Source organism: Microplitis mediator, chromosome 6 (assembly GCF_029852145.1).
Source record: "Microplitis mediator isolate UGA2020A chromosome 6, iyMicMedi2.1, whole genome shotgun sequence".
Classification (NCBI taxonomy): Eukaryota; Metazoa; Arthropoda; class Insecta; order Hymenoptera; family Braconidae; genus Microplitis; species Microplitis mediator.
Genome location: NC_079974.1, coordinates 15,443,478 through 15,465,975, shown reverse-complemented (window position 1 = coordinate 15,465,975; position 22,498 = coordinate 15,443,478). Strand labels below are relative to the sequence as shown.

Sequence of the window (22,498 nt, the reverse complement as noted above, 5' to 3'; positions counted from 1 at the left end):
ATTTAGCATAAAAATAACGAATTGATAATATAAATTTCTACCAATTTTTGTCACGAGACTAAAGCTGCTTTTTCAAATGAAAACAAATTCAAATATATATAAAACAACCAATCAGAACCATTTATTGATCCGTCAAAACATATTTTCACGACAGTTTGCATTGAAAATGAATCAAATATTTCACCTTAAAGCACGTGGTAAATATATTTAGCAGGTGGTGGGGAAATAAAAACACGAGGTAATTGTTGTAAACACTGATAGATTATGTATAGATGATAAAGTAAGGGACTTCTCATATCTGTGGCGTATATTATATTAAACAAAATTGCTACAATAAATTTTTCTATTTTCTATTCTATGGTTCAAATTTATTTCTCAAGAGTATTTAATAATAATACAATCAAAATTTTAAGTTAATAATTATTTTTGACTAAAAAAATTAAATAATCACAATCTATTGTCAACAGTAAGTCATAAAATCGTAATGCAATATTGTGGTATATTGATACCTATTTAAATATATGAAATGTAATAATTATTGGTTAATTATAATTGATATATATTTTATAGAAAAATTAAATAACAACGATGGCGAGCAATCAGAAAAATCCAAAAAATATAACGTCGAAATCCAAAGCTGATAATGAAAAATTATTAACATGTTATATATGCCACGAGTCGGAGAATAAAAATTTCAGGAAAACTCACTGTACAAATAAAGAACATTCTATGAGAGAACAATTTTTCAAGAAGAATTTTGTCAATATCTCAGGCGGTCGTGTTCATTGCAAATTATGTAAGATAAATATTTCAAATTATTTATTTATAAAACATGCAAGAAATCACAAACTGATGCCATGGTACAAACCAGAAGATGAACATGAATTATTATTTGAAAATTTCATATCACCGGTAAAAAGTAACGATCAGTTTAAATACTACTGTCATCTGTGTGATCTCGTAACTAATCATTGGTTTGAATTATTAACACACATCGATGAGATATTTCATCAAGAATTGCTGAGTAATTTTAAAAAAAACATTTTTGTGAAAGAAATATCACCAACACTGCGAAAAGAATTAACTGTAAATGGAATTTTTGCTTTTCATTCAAAGCTACTGCAGTGTTGGTTGTGCCAGTGTATTATTGGAGGGTACAGGGATTCAAAAGCGCACATTGCTAATGAAACTCATCAAAGTAATTTCGTAAAACTACATGAAATAATATTAGGAAAAACAAAATTAGTCCCAATCGTTACAGTGACAAATAATGATTCTACATCAGAACCATTTCCTAAATATTTTGATAATTTTATTGCAAAACGTGCAGATGATAATTATTATTGTAATTTATGTGAAAATGAATATTTATCATTGACTCTGATACTGGAACATATAGACGATCCTGTACATATAAATCTTTGGATACATGAAAGACGTAGCCGTGGAATTGTTGCCGATACTTCATTTTCGTTTGATTTTTGTCAAGTACTTGTGGAAAATAACATTTTTAAATTTGATTTTTCACATTTAAAGTGCTACTCATGTAAAAATATTATTTTTCTGGATGATAGTGTTGATGATCATATTAAACGTCACAAAAATAATATCCGTTGTGGTTCTCTTGCTGTAGCAAGTGATCCGATTAACTTAAATGGGGACAATAATGATGATAAAAATCATTTATTTGTACTGTCCGAATCAAAAAACGATTTTTTTACATATTTTGAAAACTTTATCGAGAAACGTGATAAAGTTTATGTATGTCATGTATGTAATATTAATTTACCGTCATTATTTACCGTAATAAATCATACAATAAATCGGGATCATCAAAATTTGGTGAGAAATATAAAAAAATGTAAAAATTTCCAAATGCCTATAAGGAAAATTAATAAAATTATTATTTTCGTCACTAATGGGATTTTCCAATTTAGTGATACAAAGTTGAAATGTCACACATGCCAGGTCATTTTTGGATCATCGAAAGCTGCGAAAGAACACGTTCTTGATCCACAACATCAAATTGAAAGACAGAAGCTCACTGGCTGCCAATTATCAGCAGAACAAGAGTATGAAAAAACAGTTTCTGTTACGAAACATTATAAAGATATTCCTTCGAAGCTTGGTACTTTAAATTCATCAACAAAACAAGATAATGAAGATAATGAAGAGGCGACTACTGATGAAATATTTTATAGAGTTCCTTTGATGCAGGATAATCATGAGTTGCTACCAGAACAAATAAATAAAAAAACTACAGCTAAGATTCAAAAATATCCAGAGTACATTTGCTCAATGTACATAGACGATGATGAAAAAATCTTAACATGTTTTATTTGTTCCATAACACAATTATGGAAGAAACATATAACGGATCAAGAGCATTTATGTAGACAAAAATTTTTCTTTCATAATTTTTCCGACTCTCCGGGAGATAAAGTTGTATGCAAAGTATGTAAGAATGATGTTCCTAAAAGTTCAGTTATAGATCATGCTGCTGACGAGCATCAGTTGATGCCATGGTATAGACCCGCTGATGAGTTTGTTACTTGTTTCAAAAATTATATTTTTCCAATGGGTTATAAGTATTATTGTCATTTATGCGATAAAGTATTTTACCGGTGGTATCTTGGATTGGAACATATAAAGTCTATAAAACACTGTGAAAATGTTAAAGAACGGATTAAAGATCAAGATATTGATAATGAAGCTTTGTCACCTGACTTTTGCGAAAAATTATCCACCAATAATATTTTTCCATTAAGTTTCGAGCAATTGCGATGCTGGGCTTGTGATTTTGTTATTGATGGCTATGAGAATGCCGATAAGCATATTACCAGTCGAGGGCATGTGAACTTTTTACGACAAAAAAAAACTCAATTGCTAGGATGGAAGTACAAAAATTCAGAAAATGATTTTGAAAAAAAATTACCTCCTGGTAATGCATCTGTTCGTCATAATAAATCTGATATCCGTTCAAATACTCGATGTATTGGAGGGCAGCTTTAAAAATTTTTTTTTCTCAATCCAAGTCAAGAATATTATTGAATTCAAAGATTCAAAGTCGTGATATTAATGATTAACATAAGTGTATTTTTTTTTTGTATTCATTCATCTAGTATTTTTCTATTGTTATTTCTTAGTATGAAAGTTATTCTCACTTTGATAAAATGAGCATATATTTTTTACACTTTTATACTTTAAGTATTTTTGATGTTTGTAAAAGATTTAGAAAATAAAAATTAAACCTTCAGAGTTCAAAAAAATTTACTAAATAAATTTCCACCCTCGACTTTAGTCTTCTCTTTTAATATCAGTAATTAATTATTAAGAAACTAAAAAAAAAATGAAATGTTTTTTATTTCTTTTCTTTATTAATCGTCACTTAATTAATCGGCCCATCAAGACAATACAATCTTACAACAATTTATCACGTAAATAATTAATTTACTATATAATTACATAAAATCACGCATTGTCAATACTTTTTTTTTTCGATTTTATCTTTTCTCATTTAATAATATTTATACTCGGGTCCTTGTTCATGTACATAAATTATGTATGAGCAGTTTAAAATTAATAATGACAATAAATGTGTAAATAAAAATACATGATTAAGTATGTAAAAAGTTAAAGTCGTATATACGTCCAAGAATAACTGTCTTAAGTATTTTTAAGTATTATTAGTACACGTATGCGCACATATATATATGTACATACAACGTCACCATAAGACATTGTAAATATTTCATTACATTAAAATTTTTTTAATCGTTTTTTTAAAATATTGTAAAAAGTGATTGCCATATATAACTCGCACCGATACAATGCGAAAAAAATTACATCAATAATCGAAAAAAAAAAAAAAAAAAATTATTATATAAAATTCGAGTTAATTTGAGCTTATTTTTTAATCAACACATCGATGATATTTATTTGCACTGTAAAAAATCAGGAGTAAATTTGAAGTGAGTCCCGGGGTTTAAAAAAAAAATCACTCCGCATACGGAGTAAATTGAGAGTTTTAATATTTAAATAAATTCCCTTTAGAAGTTAATTTCACTCATAACCGAAGTTCTAATATTTAAATAAATTCCCCTTCGGAGTGAATTTCACTCCAAGGAGATTAAATAAACATGACCGTGAAGTTAGCCGACACTCGCAATTTTATAACTTAAGAAAAAAAAAAATTTTCAAATTTAAAAAAAATGCTCGTGTAGATTTTTCAATTTTCTAGATGAGTACTTTTTTAAAAAGATCAAAAAATAAATACTCGAGGTACAATTTGAAACTAAATTTTAAGATTACATATTTTGTATTCAAAAAGTTTTACAAACTTCATTACTTTTTGAATTTTATATATAATTTTTCGAAATCTAGACGAGTATTTTTTTTATTTTTCACTTTTCCAATTTTTTAATCTGGAAATTAACCGTTTTTGAATAAAATGTCTTGTAATTTTAAAGAAAACAAAAATTTTGAAATTTCGAAAAAATACTCGTGTAGAGTTTTCAATTTTCTAAACGAGTATTTTTTTTAAACGATCAAAAATACTCGAATTGTTATGTTAAATAAAAATTCATAAATTTATAATTAGTCAAAAGCTAATTTGTTTTTAAAATTTATAGTCGGAGGCTCCCGTATTTATGACTACGAGAGTGTACTTACGACAGAATTACAAAGTTTTGACGCTGTTTACAAATTTTGAAATTTCAAATAATATTTTATATATATATATTCATTTCCGCGAAAGTTTTTTTTTTTAAGTGCTTAAGCAAAATCTCAATCTACATCGAAAAAAAAATTTCTCACCAAATATGAGCTCTTAATTCCAATGCTAAGTACTTGCCATTTGATTTCAAAGATTTCCCATTTAAAATACACGTAAATTAAATTACTTTTTTTTTAACTTTCTAATACTCAGCTGTGTTTCATGATATCAAGGCGGTTTTGGTCGCAAATTGTAGGGCATTTGGTGTTCTTCAAAAGTACCCATGGTTACTTATAAGTAGCTATAGCTGTAATTTCAGCTGTTTCACTTGTGTCCGTTGCGGAACTCATTTTTCCTATGAAATTGACCTTTATTGGCTTGCAGAACATAAGCCAATGAAAGGACATCAAAAATGTCAATAGAAATTTTATAGGAAATTTTGTTCCCTTTGAAAAAAGTCCTATGAGTCAAGTCGCTAAAGTCCATAGTTTCCGAGTTATAATCATTTTAATAATTTTAAAAACAAATTAGCTTTTGACTAATTATAAATTTATGAATTTTTATTTAACATAACAATTCGAGTATTTTTGATCGTTTAAAAAAAATACTCGTTTAGAAAATTGAAAACTCTACACGAGTATTTTTTCGAAATTTCAAAATTTTTGTTTTCTTTAAAATTACAAGACATTTTATTCAAAAACAGTTAATTTCCAGATTAAAAAATTGGAAAAGTGAAAAATAAAAAAAATACTAGTCTAGATTTTGAAAAATTATATATAAAAATCAAAAAGTAATGAGGTTTGTAAAACTTTTTGAATACAAAATAAGTAATCTTAAAATTTTATTTCAAATTGTACTTCGAGTATTTATTCTTTGATCTTTTTAAAAAAATACTCGTCTAGAAAATTGAAAAATCTACACGAGCATTTTTTTTAAATTTGCAAATTTTTTTTTTTTCTAAAGTTATAAGCTTTTTCATTTTTAAAATGGCGGGTATCGGCTAACTTCACGGTCATTAAATAAACAAACAGTCATCCGCTCCGCATTCACTTCGAATTAACTCCGGATCTAATCCACTTTCACTCCGCAAATTTTTTACAGTGTTTAAATAAAATATAATGTTAATAACGCAGTTTAATATTATCACTGCACTTGCACCGAAAAAAAAAATAAGTTTTAATTATTCGTTTTATTTAATTATTATTAATAAAAATTAGCACTTTAATTTAATTAATTAATTAAAACGGTCTGTATGCTTTTGGATAACGTGTAGGTAAGCTCGTTGTTATATGACGTGCCCAGTGATCCCAACCAACAGTCCTCGTAATTTCAACAAACTTCTCATCAATGTCTCTTACTGGTTTTTCTTCATAGTAACGAGTCAGCAGCTTCAGATAACGCCCGTAATGTTTATTAATATGTGCGTGCCATAATGACAGAATTAAAACCTGCAGACAATCAAAATAAAAAAAAAAAGTTTAATCGAATCTTCAGTTAACTGACAGTAAATTAATGTAAAAATAAAAATCATTTACTTTGCTATCCGTTGGCTCTGCGTACTTCTGTACGTCATTCCAAATTTGTGTTACAGTAGAAAGATGCATCGCAGCCTCAGTTTCGCCTCGTTTTCGCGCATGAATATATAGTCGTGCATAAGCACAACCTTTTTTAACAAATGCCTCAATTAATAGATTCTTCTGTTTGTCCATCGTTGACTTTATTTTCATAGCATCCGGTCTTTGATCGTGTTTCATACCATAAAAGGCCAGTAATTTTTCCTGCTCGATAGCTGTGATAACTTTGTCCGCAACGTCAATCATTTGGTCGGCAAAACTAATAGCACTTTCTGAGAGATCGTCGTGAGGAAGTAGACGTCGTGCTTCTGGAGAATCCAACGATGTCAACATGGCAGTGTGTACTGGTAAATGCTCTGGGTATGACGTTCTTAATTCATTGTACAAAGCTGTTGCGTGTTCGGTTGCCTCTATTGTATTTCGACGAAAATATAAATTTAAAAAAATTAATATCAATAATTAAATTATCATTGATCATTAATTAACAATTATTTAAATTCATAACAATAAAATCGTCCGACAAAAGACTGGGGATATATATTTATATAAATCGAGCTACAGAGACTTAAAATTTTAATCTGCTGCTGAATGCTTGAATAAATTATGATACTGAAATTGGCTGCTTTAATAATTTTTGTCTTTTTTTTAGACACGATAAATTATAAAAAAAAAATTGCACATATAGTTTTTTTAATTTTCTACATGTGCATATTTTTTTTAAATTAAATTATTGAAAAAACAGTTAGAAAATTTTTAATTGTCTGCTAACTTCAGGATCATAATAAATTTATAAAATATTTAATTAAGAAACGTAAAAAATAAAACAGAGAGTGGATTAAACATTTATGGTATTTTAAAAATTCGGACACTTTTTTGACACTTAGACTTACTTATTGATGGTGCTAAATAAAAAATAAAAAAGAATAATTATTAAAGCTGTTTTTTTATATAAAAATTATATAAGGGAAGAGGCAAAATGAGTTCTCCTAAAAAATTTATGAAATTAATTTTTATGATGTTCATTTTACCGCTTAGTAGTTTAACAGAAAGTTATGGGTGCCCGTTTTACCTCTCTTTCCCTTAATTTTAATATAAATTTAAGAAATTTATAAATGCACAGATTTATTTTATATAACTTACCCAATTTAGCGAGCCATGTACACTTGATGTCTCGCAAAGTATCTTGATATTCATCCCACTTGCTGACCTTTTCATCATCCGGCTTAACAACCGGCGGACTTTTTTTAGCTGCCTCTGAGAGTACATACTTAAATGTATAACAGTCAACTTTTTTACGTGTCTCATCTTTGCAGAAAGTTACTGATCCTTGGAGATAAGTACCCAGAGTTGCACCTTTTGATATTCTTTTTATAAAACAAATAGTTTTTATTACAATTTTATCATTTTGCAAATTCATAAATAAATCATAGCTGCAGTTGGTCATTAATGAAGCCATGCGTCGCGTGAAAACAAAATAAAAAAAAAGTTCTTTTTTTTTTTTAAATCTCATTACAATCCGCAAGAACATAAAAGACGATACTTTTTTTTTAGTACTGTCTTAAGCAAATTGATGGATTATAAGCAATAAATTAAAAATAGTTTTGTCTATTTTTAAATTTATAAAAAGAAATTAAATGCAGTTTATTTGAAATTCAAATAATTCCGTAGACTCACTTGTTTTCATTGCTGCATTGTCAGATAAACGATATCAAAAAAGAAAAAAATAAATAAAATGAATTTAAATCTTAAATAATAAATAATCATAAATAATAATAATTGATTTGATAAATCGCGAAGCTGCTTGACTATTTTTCTATACATAAATACTAATAAAATACTCACTTGCTTTCATTATTCATTGGAGCAATATAAACAGGAAGAATATGCCCTGGTGGTACTGTAGCAGCGACCATTTTTTTACCACCAATAATAGCTTGCGAGTGATTGGCATAAACATCTAAATTAACTGGTGAACTTAATTTTTGACTTAACAGTATTGCCATGTCTGCTAATCGTTCCAGTAGATCTTTTTTTTCATGACGTACATGCATTTTTAATGTATAGTCACCTTTTTCTAATTTTTTAACCGTGTACTGAAAAACAATAAATCAATAAATACACTGTAAAAAATCGGGAGTGATTACGGATTATATTTAAATCCGAATTCACTCCGTCGGAGTTTTTAAAAAAAATCACTCCGCATACGGAGTAAATTGGGGATTTATCGTATCAGCGGAGTGATTTCGGAGTGATCTGGATTTTATTCCACTCTGATTAGGAGTTTTGATATTAAAATAAACTCCCCTTCGAAGTAAATTTCACTCCGAAGAGATAAAATAAATAAACAGTCATCCGATCCGCAATTCACTCCGAATTTAATCCGCAAATTTTTTACAGTGTAAGTTAAGATAAAAATAAAATAATAATTAAGTTTACCTTCCACGGGAAAGCGTCACCAGAGTAAATAAGATGTTTATTACAATCAAAAAGCATCCACAGTTGACTTTCATACTCGCTTTCATAGAGCAAATCACTTAGATAAGCAGCGTTCGGTGTTACTTCAGTAGCTTTAGCAATGTGGAATGTGTACGTCAACTGCAATTCATAAATTTGACGAGCTGGTGGTATAACATCACGTGCACTAAGCGGTGATATTTTGTATTCAGTTGGTCTTAACACCTGAACAATTGATTTCAACGTAACACTCGGTACGATATCTTCATTTCTCAAGCTGCTGCGTAGTTCCATACGATGGATACCATCACCGGACTGCATTGTAAGATTACTGTCTAGTATATGGATACCATGAAACTCAATTGAATAGTCGACATATATTTCCCCGAGATTCGCCCAATATTTAGCGATAACAACTTCGACAATGAGCCCACCCTGGACGGCAAATCCCTGGACGGATTCCGATTGTGAGGTGACGTTTATCATCTTATTGGTATGAAGTGTGCGAGAAGCTAAGCGCGGTTTCAACTGCACCGTCTGCACGGCAAATCTACCAGTCTTTTCTTTATCAGTGCTTTTGATTTTCAGCATAGCCCAGGTCGCGTCTTCAGGGACTAGAATAAAGTGTCTTACAATAGTGTTAGCTTTGAAGAGGACACGCGAGTAATGGAGATCCGGTAAATTCATCAATTTTTGTATAGCCAGTGGCTGGACGACGGTAATGGGGATTGAAAATACCGGACCTTTTTCCACATTTTCAACATCATAAGCGCGTATATTCGTTGCATGAACACCTTCTGGGAGTTTAACACCATCAATACGGACGGTAAAGGCACGCGACATGTGCATAAGTTCAAAGTGAGAGGGATATTGTACCCAGGAAGCGTCGCATACAAGTGACAGCCGTAAATTAAAATTTATTTTACGGGATGCGTCAACATTTTCGGTGTCTAGGAATATTGGCTCAATAGTTATTGCACAATCTTTCGGACGGTCTATTACGCCAGATCTCAAATGAATACCCTTGGAGTTGTTAACACCGCAGTTGATTGCAAATCTGACATCGCGCTCTATTGCCTGGCAATTGGCGACAAGATTTTCAAACGCCCGTTCAACTTGCAAGAGCCCAGAGCCTTGAGCAAACGAGTCAAGGTTATCGATGTACAAGGCTGTATTCTCTAGCGCACGTTTTATACTGTACGGAGAATAAGGACAATGTTTGTCTTGAAGACCTGAGATCAATAGAGCCACGGCTCCAGCAACGTGTGGACTTGCCATACTGGTTCCATTCATCAGCTGACTTTTCCTCAGTGTAAAATTAGGAACACTGGTGATAGCACCTCCCGGAGCACACAAAGTTATACCAGTCCCGCCGTCAATCATCGGACCACGAGATGACCAAGTGTACGGCATACCCGGCATTTTTTCTCTCAGCGAGTACTCGGCTATCATCATGTCCGGCGAGACGTAAGCACCCACGCTGATAATGTTTGTTGAATTAATGTCCGGCGGTGTTCCAATAGTACACAGAGCCGGTCCGAAATTACCTGCAGCTGCAATCCATGTGACTCCGTACTTGTCAACAACTTCGTTCATTAAATCAAATATGCGCCCGGAATTACTCCAGTGCACTTGCTCTCCGTAGCTCATGTTGATTACGTGTACTTTTATTTTCTTTTGCATTATCCAAATCATCGCACGGACCAAAGCAGTTCCAGTTTCCATTGGATCTATACGATTGTCACCGATTGTTAGAGATATTATTTGAGCACCAGGCGCTATACCATTTATGTCTTTATTGTCAGGAAAATTCGCCGCAGCGATTGATGCTACGTGCGTCCCGTGACTTGCTGAAAAATATTACAATAATTATAAAGTATTTATAAATAATCTTGTGTATTTAATTAATTGATTAATTTTTTTTCTTACCGCATATTCCCACAATTTCAAGAGTATTTCCTTCGTCATGAATATTTACAGATATATTCAACTGATCTTGCTGAGTCAAGGGAGCGTACTCGTGAGTGATCGAGTACTCGCCGAGATGAATTCCTGCTTCCAAGTTGCCTTCTTCGGACGTATCAATACACACTCTGTAGCAAAATATTTAATATATAAATCAACTGATAACTAGGCATTAAGTTCCTTTAAAATTAAAATTTTACCTCCACATCTTCCCATCATGATAGACGACGCAGTCGTACGTCGGACCTGCGTCATTAAATTTTTTCTCTCCATTCTGCAGAACTTCAACTCTGGCTTCCAACTCTTCTTTGACTAATTTATCTTGAATACTGGTCGGATTTGGAGTTTTAGCCTCAAACTCCTGGAGGAATAAAAAAAAAATTGTTATTACGAAACATGAGACTAAATATTAAAATTTAATTATCGTTATATATACAAGATAAAGTTTAACGGCAATTCGTTAAGCAAAATCAATTACACAATCACGGCTACCTGACGGCTGTTTTTATCAAACAGCCAATTACAAATATAGTCAGTAGTATTGATGGGACAAATGATAAAAATACACTCGGCCTAATTTTATTGCCGGTGATTAAATGTCCTCACTGACATATCACTATCTTTGGATGACTTGGTTTCGTATTCTACTTTTTTACTCTCTAGCTTTTTACTTATTTTCAATTACAATATATATCACTTGATTTAATTAAGTTATTATCTTATCAAATAAATTATTTGATTAATTAATTAAAATAAATTACCTGAAGTTTTCGTGTTGCTTCAGCTAATGCTGATTTATGACCATCATCCCAATATTTTTTCTTACGTTCAGCAGATATTTTTTCACGTAACTTTGTTGGGTACAGACGGTATGCTTCTTTAACACCAATATGATAATTACCAGTTGGATTAGTCCAATTAAATGGTATCTATAATTAATAAAAATAAATAAAATAAAATAAAAATAAAATAAGGAAAAAAAAAGCTAAAAAATAAAAAATAATTACTTTTAATTTACGACCGGTAATACCAGTTATAAATCCTTCTTCTGATTGTACAACAGTACTGGTATCAACATCTCCATCACCACTGCAATCAAAACGTGCTAAAATTTTAGGTTTTCCATCACTTGTCACCTGTAAAATATAAGAAATTTATATGAGTACAAATGTAGCATACACAAGACAATTTTTTAATTACATATAAAAAAAAAAATTAAATAATTAAAATAATGAAATTTGAAAAAATGCATGTACTGATTTTGGAATTGTCGAAAAGTGCATTTTTTTATTTTTATTTTATAAACATTTTATTTCATTATTTCAAAGTTTTAAAAATTGTCAGATGTCTGCTAACTTTACTGTCTTGGAATTTATTAAAATATTTTTAAAAAACTGTAGCGAAAAAATAAATAATTTATTTACCTGTAATCCTGGAGCACCAGGATCAATTCCAGAATCAAAGATAGCAATAACGGTACCACGACCATCATACTCTGGATACTTAATAAGGAATTGATTAACTCCAGTTTCTTTTTTTGGCAAGAGGCCCCATACAGGAAAATTGCAGTCTATGACGTCCCCCATTTTTAAAATATTTTATAAAATATTGGACTAAATGCCTCTGCCACGATACAAAAAAAACTAGCAGTCTTTATATATAATGCCGTACAAAAATATATACGGAGAAAAAAAAATGTAAAAACGGGTGAAGGAGGACTCTTTTTAAATGATGATGGTGATGATGTTGATAGTCGGCCTCACAATCACAGTGATGATATATTTTCTCTCTTACTCTCACTCTTCTAGCTCTTTTATTACTTTAATACTCTTTTTATATCGTAACTTGTATTGTCATTTAAAGAGAGTTAAAGATAATTGTAAGTTAAGTCAACTCAGTTTTATTTAAAGACTCTAGAGGCGCTTTTATTCTTCGACAACTTCTTCACGACCACGAGCAGCAACAATCATCCGCACACGATCACAATCATCTGTCATATTTTTTCTCTCTCCTCTCTCCAGTCTCTGGTGCGTGTTGTGTATATATATTGTTATATATACATGTATATGTAGTGTAGTATTTGTATTTTACTTTTTTTTTACTCACATTTTTAAAATGGTTTTTATTCTCTATTTTATCGATCGATTGGCGGCTTTCATTTGAATTTTAGTCAACTAGATGTCATGACTTGCTGGTATAAATATCGCCATCTATTGCCCGACAATTTCAGTATCTGTAGGATTTTTTTGAGAATTACTTTTTTTTTTTAAGTGATATTTTGTAATGAAAAAAGATAATGTAGTATGTAATTATAATAGTTGTTTTTAAATAATGAGTTATGTAAAAGTATAACTGAAATTACAATATATTTACTGTTGATTGATTTGAAAATTTAAATGGTTATAATAAAAATAATGTTTATAATAATAAACTGTCAATTATTTATATGTAACGATATTTAATAATGGTTGTCAATCAACGAAAATTGAAACAAATTGGGTTTGTTGTCTTCTGTATATTATTAGGTAATTTATTTATTTTAATTGTCATTGTTATTTAATTATTTACATTAGTGCGAATGTAGCTGACAATTGTCAATTTTTTAAACTTTATAATAAATAAATAAATAAATTGTAAATGAATGTGAATGTAACTGACAAATGATAATTTTTTAACTTTTTGAGTATATAGAATGAAAATTTTAAAATGCGTATTTAGATCAATGAAAAGTTAGTACGCGCATTTTTTTAAATTTCAGTATTTTAATTTATTTATTTAAAATTTACGATTTGTCTAATGTCTGTCACATTCACACTCATAAAATGTAATTTGGAATAAAAAATAAAAAATGCGTACTTAGATAATTGGAAAATCAGTACGCGCATTTTTTAAAATTTCATTATTGTGATTTATTTATTTATTTATTTACAATTCATATCTGGTACATTTACACTCATTTATTTATTTTTTTAATTTTCCAATAGGCAAATACTATTGACAAAAAAACTTAACATGTCAGCAATTTAAATTTATTTATCAAATTATCATCAAAAATTTTATTTAGTTTTTAAATTTAATTAAAAATTTCTGTAGAACATTTTCTTCTTTTTTTTCTATAAAAAATTCAAATCTATGATACTGAAAATTGCTGACAGCTGTCACTTTTTAAATTCTGTAATAAATAAATAGTGTAAGTTCGAATAAAAAGTAAAAAATGCGTATTGAGATAATTGGAAAATCAATACGCGAATTTTCTTTTCATTTCATTATTATAATTAATTTGTTTATTTATTTATTTAAAACTCATAAATTGTCTCGTATTTAGTACATTCACACTCATTTATTTATTATTTTTATTTTCCAATAGGTAAATATTATTGACAAGTACAAACAAATTTAACATGTCATTAACTTAATTTTTTTTATAAATCATCATCAACAATTTTATTTTGATTTTAAATTTAATTAAAAACTTGTGTAGAATATTTTTGTTTCTTTTTTTTTTTTTTTTTTTTTTCTATTAAAAATTCAAATCCATAATACTGAAAATAGCAGACGTCTGACAGTATTTTAATTTAAGTAAATAATAATAAATTACATATTATTAAAAAAATAATTTGAAAGTAAGAACAAAAAAATTTTTAAATCAAAGTACTTTAAAATGCATACTGATGTATACATTTTAAAAATTTGTTTGTTTTAACATTGAGTTTGTTTATTTGAAAATTAAAAAATTATGCGTTGTCTAGTGCTTCCACTCACTCCAATCAATATTTTAACATAATTATTTGTTCAATAATTATCACCGACATGTCAACGTCATCTACAGGCAATTAATTATATTTGTCATTAATTTTAATTTAATTATTATCAGGGACATGTCAATTATGCATACAGTTTTCAGGTTGATTAATGATATTTATTGTATTTTACATAAATATTAAAAAATTTTATACCAGCTTTAAATTCTGAGTCACTGAATTAATGTCATTAAAAACACTTGTGACTTTGTATCAACTCTTATTGCTAATTGCTATGTATCGCTTTTTATTAATTTTATTAATTGTTGTGTCTTGTAATTAGATTAACAATTTATTTTATTTATAATAATTAAAAATAGTATACACCACACGGGCAGGAATTTTAAACTTTCTGCCCTTGTAGTGTAATATACTATTTTATTTTTTTTTAATCACCCTATTGCACATGAAAAACTTTAAAAAATCTTTTTGTGCAAATTATAAAAATTTTATTTTACTTACAACTCATTAATTCATAAAGAGTAAAAAATCTTCTGATGTCTGCTACTTTCAGTATCATTTTTTTATCAACTAATTTATAGAATTTTAATTTTTAAATTTATAACAGTGAATTTTAATTACTCATGTCATAGTAATTAATTATTTTTAATCGTCTACATTTTAATATTTAATCAAGATCGTATTTAATAATATCGATAGATCTTTTTAAATATATTCAAAAATAAATTACACTAATCATTGGAGATCAATTAATATATATTATTTTTTTAACCTCTTACGATCTTTATTTATGATGATATATATCAAAATTTATTTTATTACAATAAAGTTTCGTTCATTATTAATCATCATCAGATAGCATTTCATCTATACTTCACTCAATTAAAAAGTCATTACGCCTACATTGCTGCTAATTAATTAATTACAAATGATACATTTTTTGTTTGTGTAAATTGAATACAGAATATTAATATACATATATTTATAAATATCTGTTGTGACATTTATTAATTTTGTGATAAATTATTATTGTTGATATAAATGTTAATTAAATTTTTTATTTTATTTGAAATTGATTACAAAATAATAATTTTTTACTTGTTACAGGTTTAGGATTTTATAAGGGAGTATCCAACATAGAAAATGGACCATCATTGGCGATTTCAAAAAAACTATCACTTGTAAGTGATCGTGAGCTAGATGATAAACGTGAAATTAATTACCAAGAGAATGAAGTAATAAATTCTGTAAATAACAACAATGATGATCTCCAAGACATGAAAAATCGTATCCACGAATTGGAAGAAAAAATAAATCAAATTGAATCTCAGATAGATAATCGTGTGCCGAAAAGATTTCCTAGTGTTAAATTTTTGAATTATAAAAATAGAAGACGGATATTAATTACTGGAGGTGCCGGATTTGTTGGATCTCATTTGGTTGATCGGTTGATGCTTGAAGGACATGAAGTCATTGTTGTGGATAATTTTTTTACTGGAAGAAAACGCAACGTCGAGCACTGGGTTGGCCATGAGAATTTCGAACTGGTTCATCACGATATTGTTAGACCAGTTTATCTTGAAGTAGATGAGATTTATCATCTTGCTAGTCCTGCTAGTCCGCCTCATTATATGCATAATCCTGTTAAGACTCTTAAAACTAATACTATCGGAACTATTAATATGCTCGGTACGTTAGATTTTATCTGCTAACTCTGTTAATTTTTCTCAGAGCAAGTGGTTTAATTATCGATCTGTAAGTCCAAGTGATTATTCAAATAATTTAATGAGTTTTAATTTAAATTATCAATTAAATAACTTGGATAATTTTATGATAGAGAATTTTAAAATTCAGAGCATAGGAATAATTTTTTTTGAATTATTTAAAATGTTAATAAATGAATCTAATTATTTTAATTATGATTTATGTGATGTAAAATTTTACTCTTTATTGAGAGTAAATTAGTAGGTCACACCGAGGGTCATAAACCTCAGCATGTAATTTTTTTAAGATTATAAATAAGGTCATTGAATAATTTAAAATAATTAAATTAAAGTTATAAATAAATTTGTTTATTAATTTAAATGTTGAGTGTTGCTGTAAGCAATTAATTTTAATTGAATATTTAAATAAATGGATTTAATTATTAACTACTTCTTATTATTTTTAGGACTGGCAAAACGAGTTGGTGCTAAAGTATTAATTGCAAGTACGTCTGAAATATATGGAGACCCGATGGAACATCCGCAATCGGAGACATATTGGGGCCATGTCAATCCAATTGGTATGTTTATTTAGCTGTAGACATGTTTATTTAAATAACATGGCGGAATTTTATATTTATGAAAATGGAATTACATTTGATAGCGTAGTGTCGGTATCGAAGACTTGATAAAAGGAAATTTATATGTTTATTTAATGAGTGAATAAATAAAATGAATTTTTTTAGGACCCAGAGCTTGTTACGATGAAGGAAAACGTGTAGCTGAGACACTGAGTTACGCTTATATGCATCAAGAAAATATAAAAGTACGGGTGGCGCGAATTTTCAATACCTACGGACCGCGAATGCACATGATTGACGGCAGAGTCGTGTCAAATTTTATCCTCCAGGCGCTGCAGAACGATTCAATAACGATTTATGGTAATGGAGGACAGACCAGATCCTTTCAATATGTTTCGGATTTAGTTGATGGACTTGTAACTCTTATGGCATCTAATTATACCCAGCCAATAAATATTGGTAATCCTGTGGAACATACTATTGAAGGTAATTTTTGTTTATAAATAAATAAATAAAATTGTTTAAGAGGGATAGCCACTGTGACGGCCGTAAAAATAGATGAATTTTTTTGACCGGGATAATTAAAAAATATGGGGATCGCGGTTTTTTTCATTTTGTCAAGTGTATATTCAGTATAGTTTTCATAAATTTTATTGAAAAATATTAAATTATAACAAAGTTATCCGCGTTGCTAAAGAGCCGTAAAAAAAAATTCCTCCATGGTTGCATCGATTTCTCGAAAACGGGTTATCTGATAAAAAAAAAAAAATTTCATCAAAATCTGTATGAATGTATTTATCGTTGTACGTAGCGGATTTTTTTTATTTTTATTTTTCGCAAAATGGCGACTGATTGAAAATTTTTTCATTTTTTCACCCTTTTATTTATTCACGCAGTCTTAAAAAATAGTAAAAATCAAAATAAAAAAAATCGGCTACGCTTGACCTTAACTATTGCAAAGACGAAAAAAACAAAGAAAACTTGAAAATCGGTTGATAATTGTTCGACTTATCGATGCAACGAATTTGAAAAAAGCGCGTTTAAAGTTTTTAGTCCATTTTTCTTACTATAAAATTATATATCTTCTAAAATATTTATACTTACATAAAATTATTGAGTCCTGGGTCATATGATGGTTCTTCTATATGGTGTACTTTTTTTTTTAATTTTTTTATTGACCCTTTCTATGCATTAGTATCGCGGTCAGCGCAGTAAGAATAGGACCGATACTCTCACTAAAATAACTGTAACTCACATATATTTTCGAAGGTATAAACTTAAATTACAACAAGAAAAAATTTTTTTTTATCCATCAAAACTGTCCCTCCTAAAAAAAAATTTTTATTTTAAAACTCATTATTGTAATAATTTTTTTTTTTTAACAGAGTTCGCTATGATTATTAAAGACTTAATCGGGGGTACAAGTAAAATAATAAGACTTGCTGCTGTCGAAGATGATCCACAGCGGCGCAAACCAGATATATCACGTGCTAAAAAGTATCTGAATTGGGAGCCTAAAGTATCATTGGCAGAAGGGCTGAAAAAGACAATTTCGTATTTTGTTAAAGAATTACAAAGGACTAAACATTTACAAAAAGACATGGCGCGTGTTCCGTTTGTTAATGATCACGATATAGTGGATCAGTTATAAATGTTTTGTTAAATTTTAATTTATATGTTTTTATAATATTTTGTTTATAAATTTATATAAATATTCCAATAACAAACCCGTGAAACAAACAGTGAAGTAAAAAAAAATAAAAATTATTTTTATTAATTTTTTTTTTCCAGTGATAGTGTCAAAGAAAGTGTACGATAAATATAAATTAGTAATTTAAAGTCAACCGAATTGTGATGTAAAAATATATATTAAAAAAAAAAAAAAAAAACAAGATTACTTTTATTGTAAACAAATTTTTGACTGACACTGTAAATATCTAAAAAATAATTTATTGTTTATAAATATAATAAAAGTACATACCTAAATGTAAATGAATGTATGTTTATGCGACACGAATGTTGACCTCTACAAGAAAGATAAAAAAAAAGAATCTATATACACAGACATTAAAATGTTTTTTTTTTTCATAAACAGCGACATTTTATTATTACAAATTTCATCCGTAGAATTTAATCTAAATGCCCATCTCGCATGACCACCCGATCAATCAGATAAACGCGGTGAAGATTACACCACGTGTAACACTTAGACCGCCAACGAAAGAACCGAAGTGACATTGAGTTGAGCATTACAACGCAAGGCCGAAAAACTAAATAAATTTATTAATATAAATATAAATATTAACAATTGCATATATTAAGACATAGATTGAAGAATTGCCGAGTTTAGATTACAATAAAAAGGTTGGAGGAGTGTCTAAATAGCCGATTAGCTGTAATGGGTGTCGCGTGGGCTCTGATAGGGCGCGCGTGGTCGTTTACAAAAAGGGATATATACAATAATCATTTCATCCGGGACTGAATATATACCAACGAAGTATATCTCATTATACATCGTCTTAAATATATAATAGTATACAAGAACAAGAATAATGTGTTTTGTATGGTGATAATTTTATGAGGAAATACGATATACTGACTGCCAAATAATTTATTATCGGATTAACTTTTTGACACCACGAACTCAAATTGTGTATTTTATTTGTTCGTTACTCCTTCGTAGTCTTAGTCTTGGTCTTTATCTTCACCTTTACTTGGTCATTCACTTACACCTGTATTGTGTTAATACGAACAAGATATTATAAGAGTATATAAAGCATCACAGTAACATGATCTTTGTAATACAAGAAGAGTCGTGTGTATTTTATGCTTTTATACATGTTAGCTTGTTCATGTCTATTCAACTGTAAGTCCTGGAATATATATTTTAAAATTGAATCAGCTTTCTCGAGTCACAATACACTCAAGAATATATAAGTCTTTACTCTTTCATTGACAGTGCAATGCACCGGAGTTTATTATGAAGTACTGGAAATTTAAACTAAGACAAATAAAGGATAATTTGGAACTATTGTTCTTGTAAATATAATAATGACAATAGCAACGGTACAAATTAAAAGAGTGTTGACTTGACTGATTAATTTATGGTTCTTTGAAGCCAATTAAATGATACAAACAATTATCGCGTCTCAACTTAGCGGGTCGTGCTGCAAAAGATCCACTCTGCTCATTCACTCCAATCTCTTACATTATCTCAAGTCTTGAGGCTCTTGTGTGTATCTGCGGGCTTAAGAAAATACACGAATGACTATGACTCATGGATTCTGTTTAAATAAGACGGGAGTCGTGAATCTCGACTGTTGACTCTTGATGATGATGGAAGAGACTATTGGTCGAGTGGAAATAAAAAAATAATAGATAAAAAGTTGCATCAATCGCAATTTACTTGAGATGTTAAGTTCCCACGGAAAGCGAGAGAGCAGATTTATATATATGTATACACATATATATATGTTGATGATGGGATGCTGGTGACTTTCACAAGAGAAGTACCCTAACGCGTATGTCTGCATTATGCATGACGCGAAACAGAGTTCAGGAGCCTCTTGATCGTCTCTTGGTGGTCGCGTCAAACGGTACGGGGTCCGTCGCGGTTTAGAGAGAGACCTAAAATACCGAGAAAGATTGAGATAATAAAGAAAGAGATATTTTAAACATAAAAAAAGACGCAAGGAGGAAGGCCAAACAGCTTGACATAGTTGCTCGTACACGGATGCGGGAACACGCTCCTCGATCCTTTACCTTATTATTATACTTTTATTAACTTTGACATCGGAAAATTCATACAGTCGACTACCCGTCATAAGCCTGGTCTAGGAGACGTAGGGGAAATTTTGATTGGAATTTCAATCTCCCACTACCGTGCGTTTAGTTTTATTCTCGACTACTCGTTATAAGCCTGTTTTATTTTATATGATTTCAAACGTTATATTTACGGTTTGTTACATACGTCAGTATCCCGATTTTTCTAGTGCTTACAGTGCTAAAATAAATACTTATCTTTTTACACGAATAATAATTTTAATGGAAAAAATTATAATGACAACGGTATTAATTACAGTAATAATAAGAATAATTGTTGTTGATCAACATAATGCTCAATAAAACTTTTAAATTGTAACAGAAGTTTTCATTGTAAATTAATGATTACAATTATCAACAATAAATTATATTTTTCTTAAAATTGATTAAATTGTTATGCGCGAAATTTCGATAGTAAATTTTCATAATTAATTTTGATATTTTGTTCCTATTGTTAGTTTAGAATTTAGAAAATTTTAACGGCGGCTTATAACGGGATGTCTGTTACGAAACTCAAAAAAGTGGTTAAGTGGGGGCTGTTTGGACTCAGTACCTGCCGATTGAGGGGAAGAGGCTTATAACGGGCAGGCTTATGACGGGTGGTCAACTGTATTTTTATATCGATCAAATGTAATAAACTCTTTTTACGTCGCTTAATTGATATCTCCCCCGTTATTATTGACATGAAAATAAAATCATACGACAAAATCGATAGAACAAAACCAATTAACCGTTAAATTAGTTGCAATAACATTTTTTTTTTTTTTTCAAATTATTTTTCAGGCTCCGTTAAATGGCTCAAAAAAATATATGTTATATTTTTACGAGTTACTAAAGTTTTGTTTTAATTATAGTTTGATGTTTTCTACTACATGTCGTTTTTTTTTATCACTCAATTATCGTCAATTTTATCAACGTCCAACACTTTATTGCATCCCGCTCCCACTACTCCCGCTTCTGAAAATAAAAGTAAATAAATAAAAAAAAAAAAAACAATCTTTTATCTAGACATATATCAAGTAAACCAATAAATTTAACGAATCTACTCGATTCTCATTGTGATAAAACATCCCCTCATTTTTTCTAGTAATATATCCCCCGGGTAATTTTACCCCATGTTGAAGCATCAACTTTTAAAATCCTTATCATCCTGACGATATTATAAGCTTTCCGTTCGAGTTCCCTCAACTCCTGAATCACGTTACCCGGAAGCCAAAACTTTATTTTCGGAATCTCTATAGATAATCTCATCCTGTAAAAAAAACAAAGGCAATAATTTTTAAATAAATACTTATATCACATAAACATACGCAGTAAAAAATTTGCGGAGTGAACGCGAAGCGGGTGACTGTTTATTTATTTAATTCCCTTGGAGTGAATTTTACTCCTGAAACTCCGGTTCGGAGTGAAATTAACTCCTAAAGGGAAGTTATTTTAATATTAAAACTCTGAATCGGAGTGAATGCGGATTTAAATAAAATCCAAATCACTCCGCTGGAAAAATAAACTCCATATTTACTCCGTAAACGGAGTGATTTTTTAAAAAACTCCGGAACTCCAAGTGACGGAGTGATCCTAAAGTTTACCGACGTCTACTAATTTTTGAAATTTTTTAAAAACGATAAATTAAAAAAAAAACATTTTGAAAAATTGCACTTATAGTTTTTAGCTCTTCTACATGTGCATATTTTTGGTTATTTTTTTTTTTTTATAATTGTTAATTTTTATAAGAAACTAAAAATATGCACCCTTAGAAAATTAAAAAAACCACAGATGCAATTTTTTAAAATACATTTTTTTTTTTTGCAATTTATCATTTTGAATAAAGTCAAAAAATTATTAGACGTCAGTTGATTTCAGTATCATGTGACGGAGTAAATTCGGATTCAAATAAAATCCGTAATTACTCCAAATTTACTCTCGA

At 29.3% G+C, this 22,498-nt stretch overlaps 3 protein-coding genes across 5 annotated transcripts; 2 read left to right on the top strand and 1 right to left on the bottom strand.

Moving 5' to 3' along the window:
• Positions 1 to 221: 221 nt before the first annotated feature.
• LOC130670282 (uncharacterized) lies at positions 222 to 3,273 on the top strand. The gene is made up of 2 exons (XM_057473608.1): positions 222 to 466; positions 571 to 3,273. Exon 2 carries the CDS (start codon positions 589 to 591, stop codon positions 3,010 to 3,012), a length of 2,424 nt encoding a protein of 807 aa, XP_057329591.1. The 5' UTR covers positions 222 to 466; positions 571 to 588; the 3' UTR covers positions 3,013 to 3,273.
• Positions 3,274 to 3,355: 82 nt separating this feature from the next.
• LOC130670281 (tripeptidyl-peptidase 2) lies at positions 3,356 to 12,715 on the bottom strand. Of its 2 annotated transcripts, XM_057473605.1 has the most exons (11): positions 12,132 to 12,715; positions 11,715 to 11,843; positions 11,469 to 11,636; positions 10,908 to 11,068; positions 10,672 to 10,835; positions 8,725 to 10,592; positions 8,131 to 8,381; positions 7,429 to 7,652; positions 7,179 to 7,190; positions 6,250 to 6,698; positions 3,356 to 6,162 (listed from the first exon to the last, which is right to left on the bottom strand). In XM_057473605.1, exons 1-11 carry the CDS (start codon positions 12,291 to 12,293, stop codon positions 5,953 to 5,955), a joined length of 3,798 nt encoding a protein of 1,265 aa, XP_057329588.1. In that variant the 5' UTR covers positions 12,294 to 12,715; the 3' UTR covers positions 3,356 to 5,952. The 2 variants fall into 2 exon arrangements, with proteins under 2 accessions (XP_057329588.1, XP_057329589.1); XM_057473606.1 differs by lacking the exon at positions 7,179 to 7,190 and having other exon boundaries at positions 12,132 to 12,714.
• A 248-nt stretch (positions 12,716 to 12,963) lies between these two features.
• On the top strand, positions 12,964 to 18,831 carry LOC130670283 (UDP-glucuronic acid decarboxylase 1). Of its 2 annotated transcripts, none has more exons than XM_057473610.1 (5): positions 12,964 to 13,232; positions 15,576 to 16,157; positions 16,639 to 16,752; positions 16,918 to 17,238; positions 18,138 to 18,831. In XM_057473610.1, exons 1-5 carry the CDS (start codon positions 13,172 to 13,174, stop codon positions 18,401 to 18,403), a joined length of 1,344 nt encoding a protein of 447 aa, XP_057329593.1. In that variant the 5' UTR covers positions 12,964 to 13,171; the 3' UTR covers positions 18,404 to 18,831. The 2 variants fall into 2 exon arrangements, with proteins under 2 accessions (XP_057329593.1, XP_057329592.1); XM_057473609.1 differs by lacking the exon at positions 12,964 to 13,232 and adding an exon at positions 14,690 to 14,782.
• The last annotated feature ends 3,667 nt before the right edge of the window (positions 18,832 to 22,498 follow it).

Bases quoted from the DNA above. Each gene is read 5' to 3' on its own strand.
- LOC130670282 (XM_057473608.1), top strand. From the start codon at position 589: ATGGCGAGCAATCAGAAAAATCCAAAAAATATAACGTCGAAATCCAAA.
- LOC130670283 (XM_057473609.1), top strand. From the start codon at position 14,692: ATGTCATTAAAAACACTTGTGACTTTGTATCAACTCTTATTGCTAATT. The intron at 16,753-16,917 runs GTATGTTTATTT...GAATTTTTTTAG, and splicing joins GGGCCATGTCAATCCAATTG to GACCCAGAGCTTGTTACGAT. The intron at 17,239-18,137 runs GTAATTTTTGTT...TTTTTTTAACAG, and splicing joins TGTGGAACATACTATTGAAG to AGTTCGCTATGATTATTAAA.
- LOC130670281 (XM_057473605.1), bottom strand. From the start codon at position 12,293: ATGGGGGACGTCATAGACTGCAATTTTCCTGTATGGGGCCTCTTGCCA. The intron at 10,593-10,671 runs GTAAGAAAAAAA...AATATTTTTCAG, and splicing joins TGAAATTGTGGGAATATGCG to CAAGTCACGGGACGCACGTA. The intron at 6,163-6,249 runs GTAAATGATTTT...GATTGTCTGCAG, and splicing joins CAGAGCCAACGGATAGCAAA to GTTTTAATTCTGTCATTATG.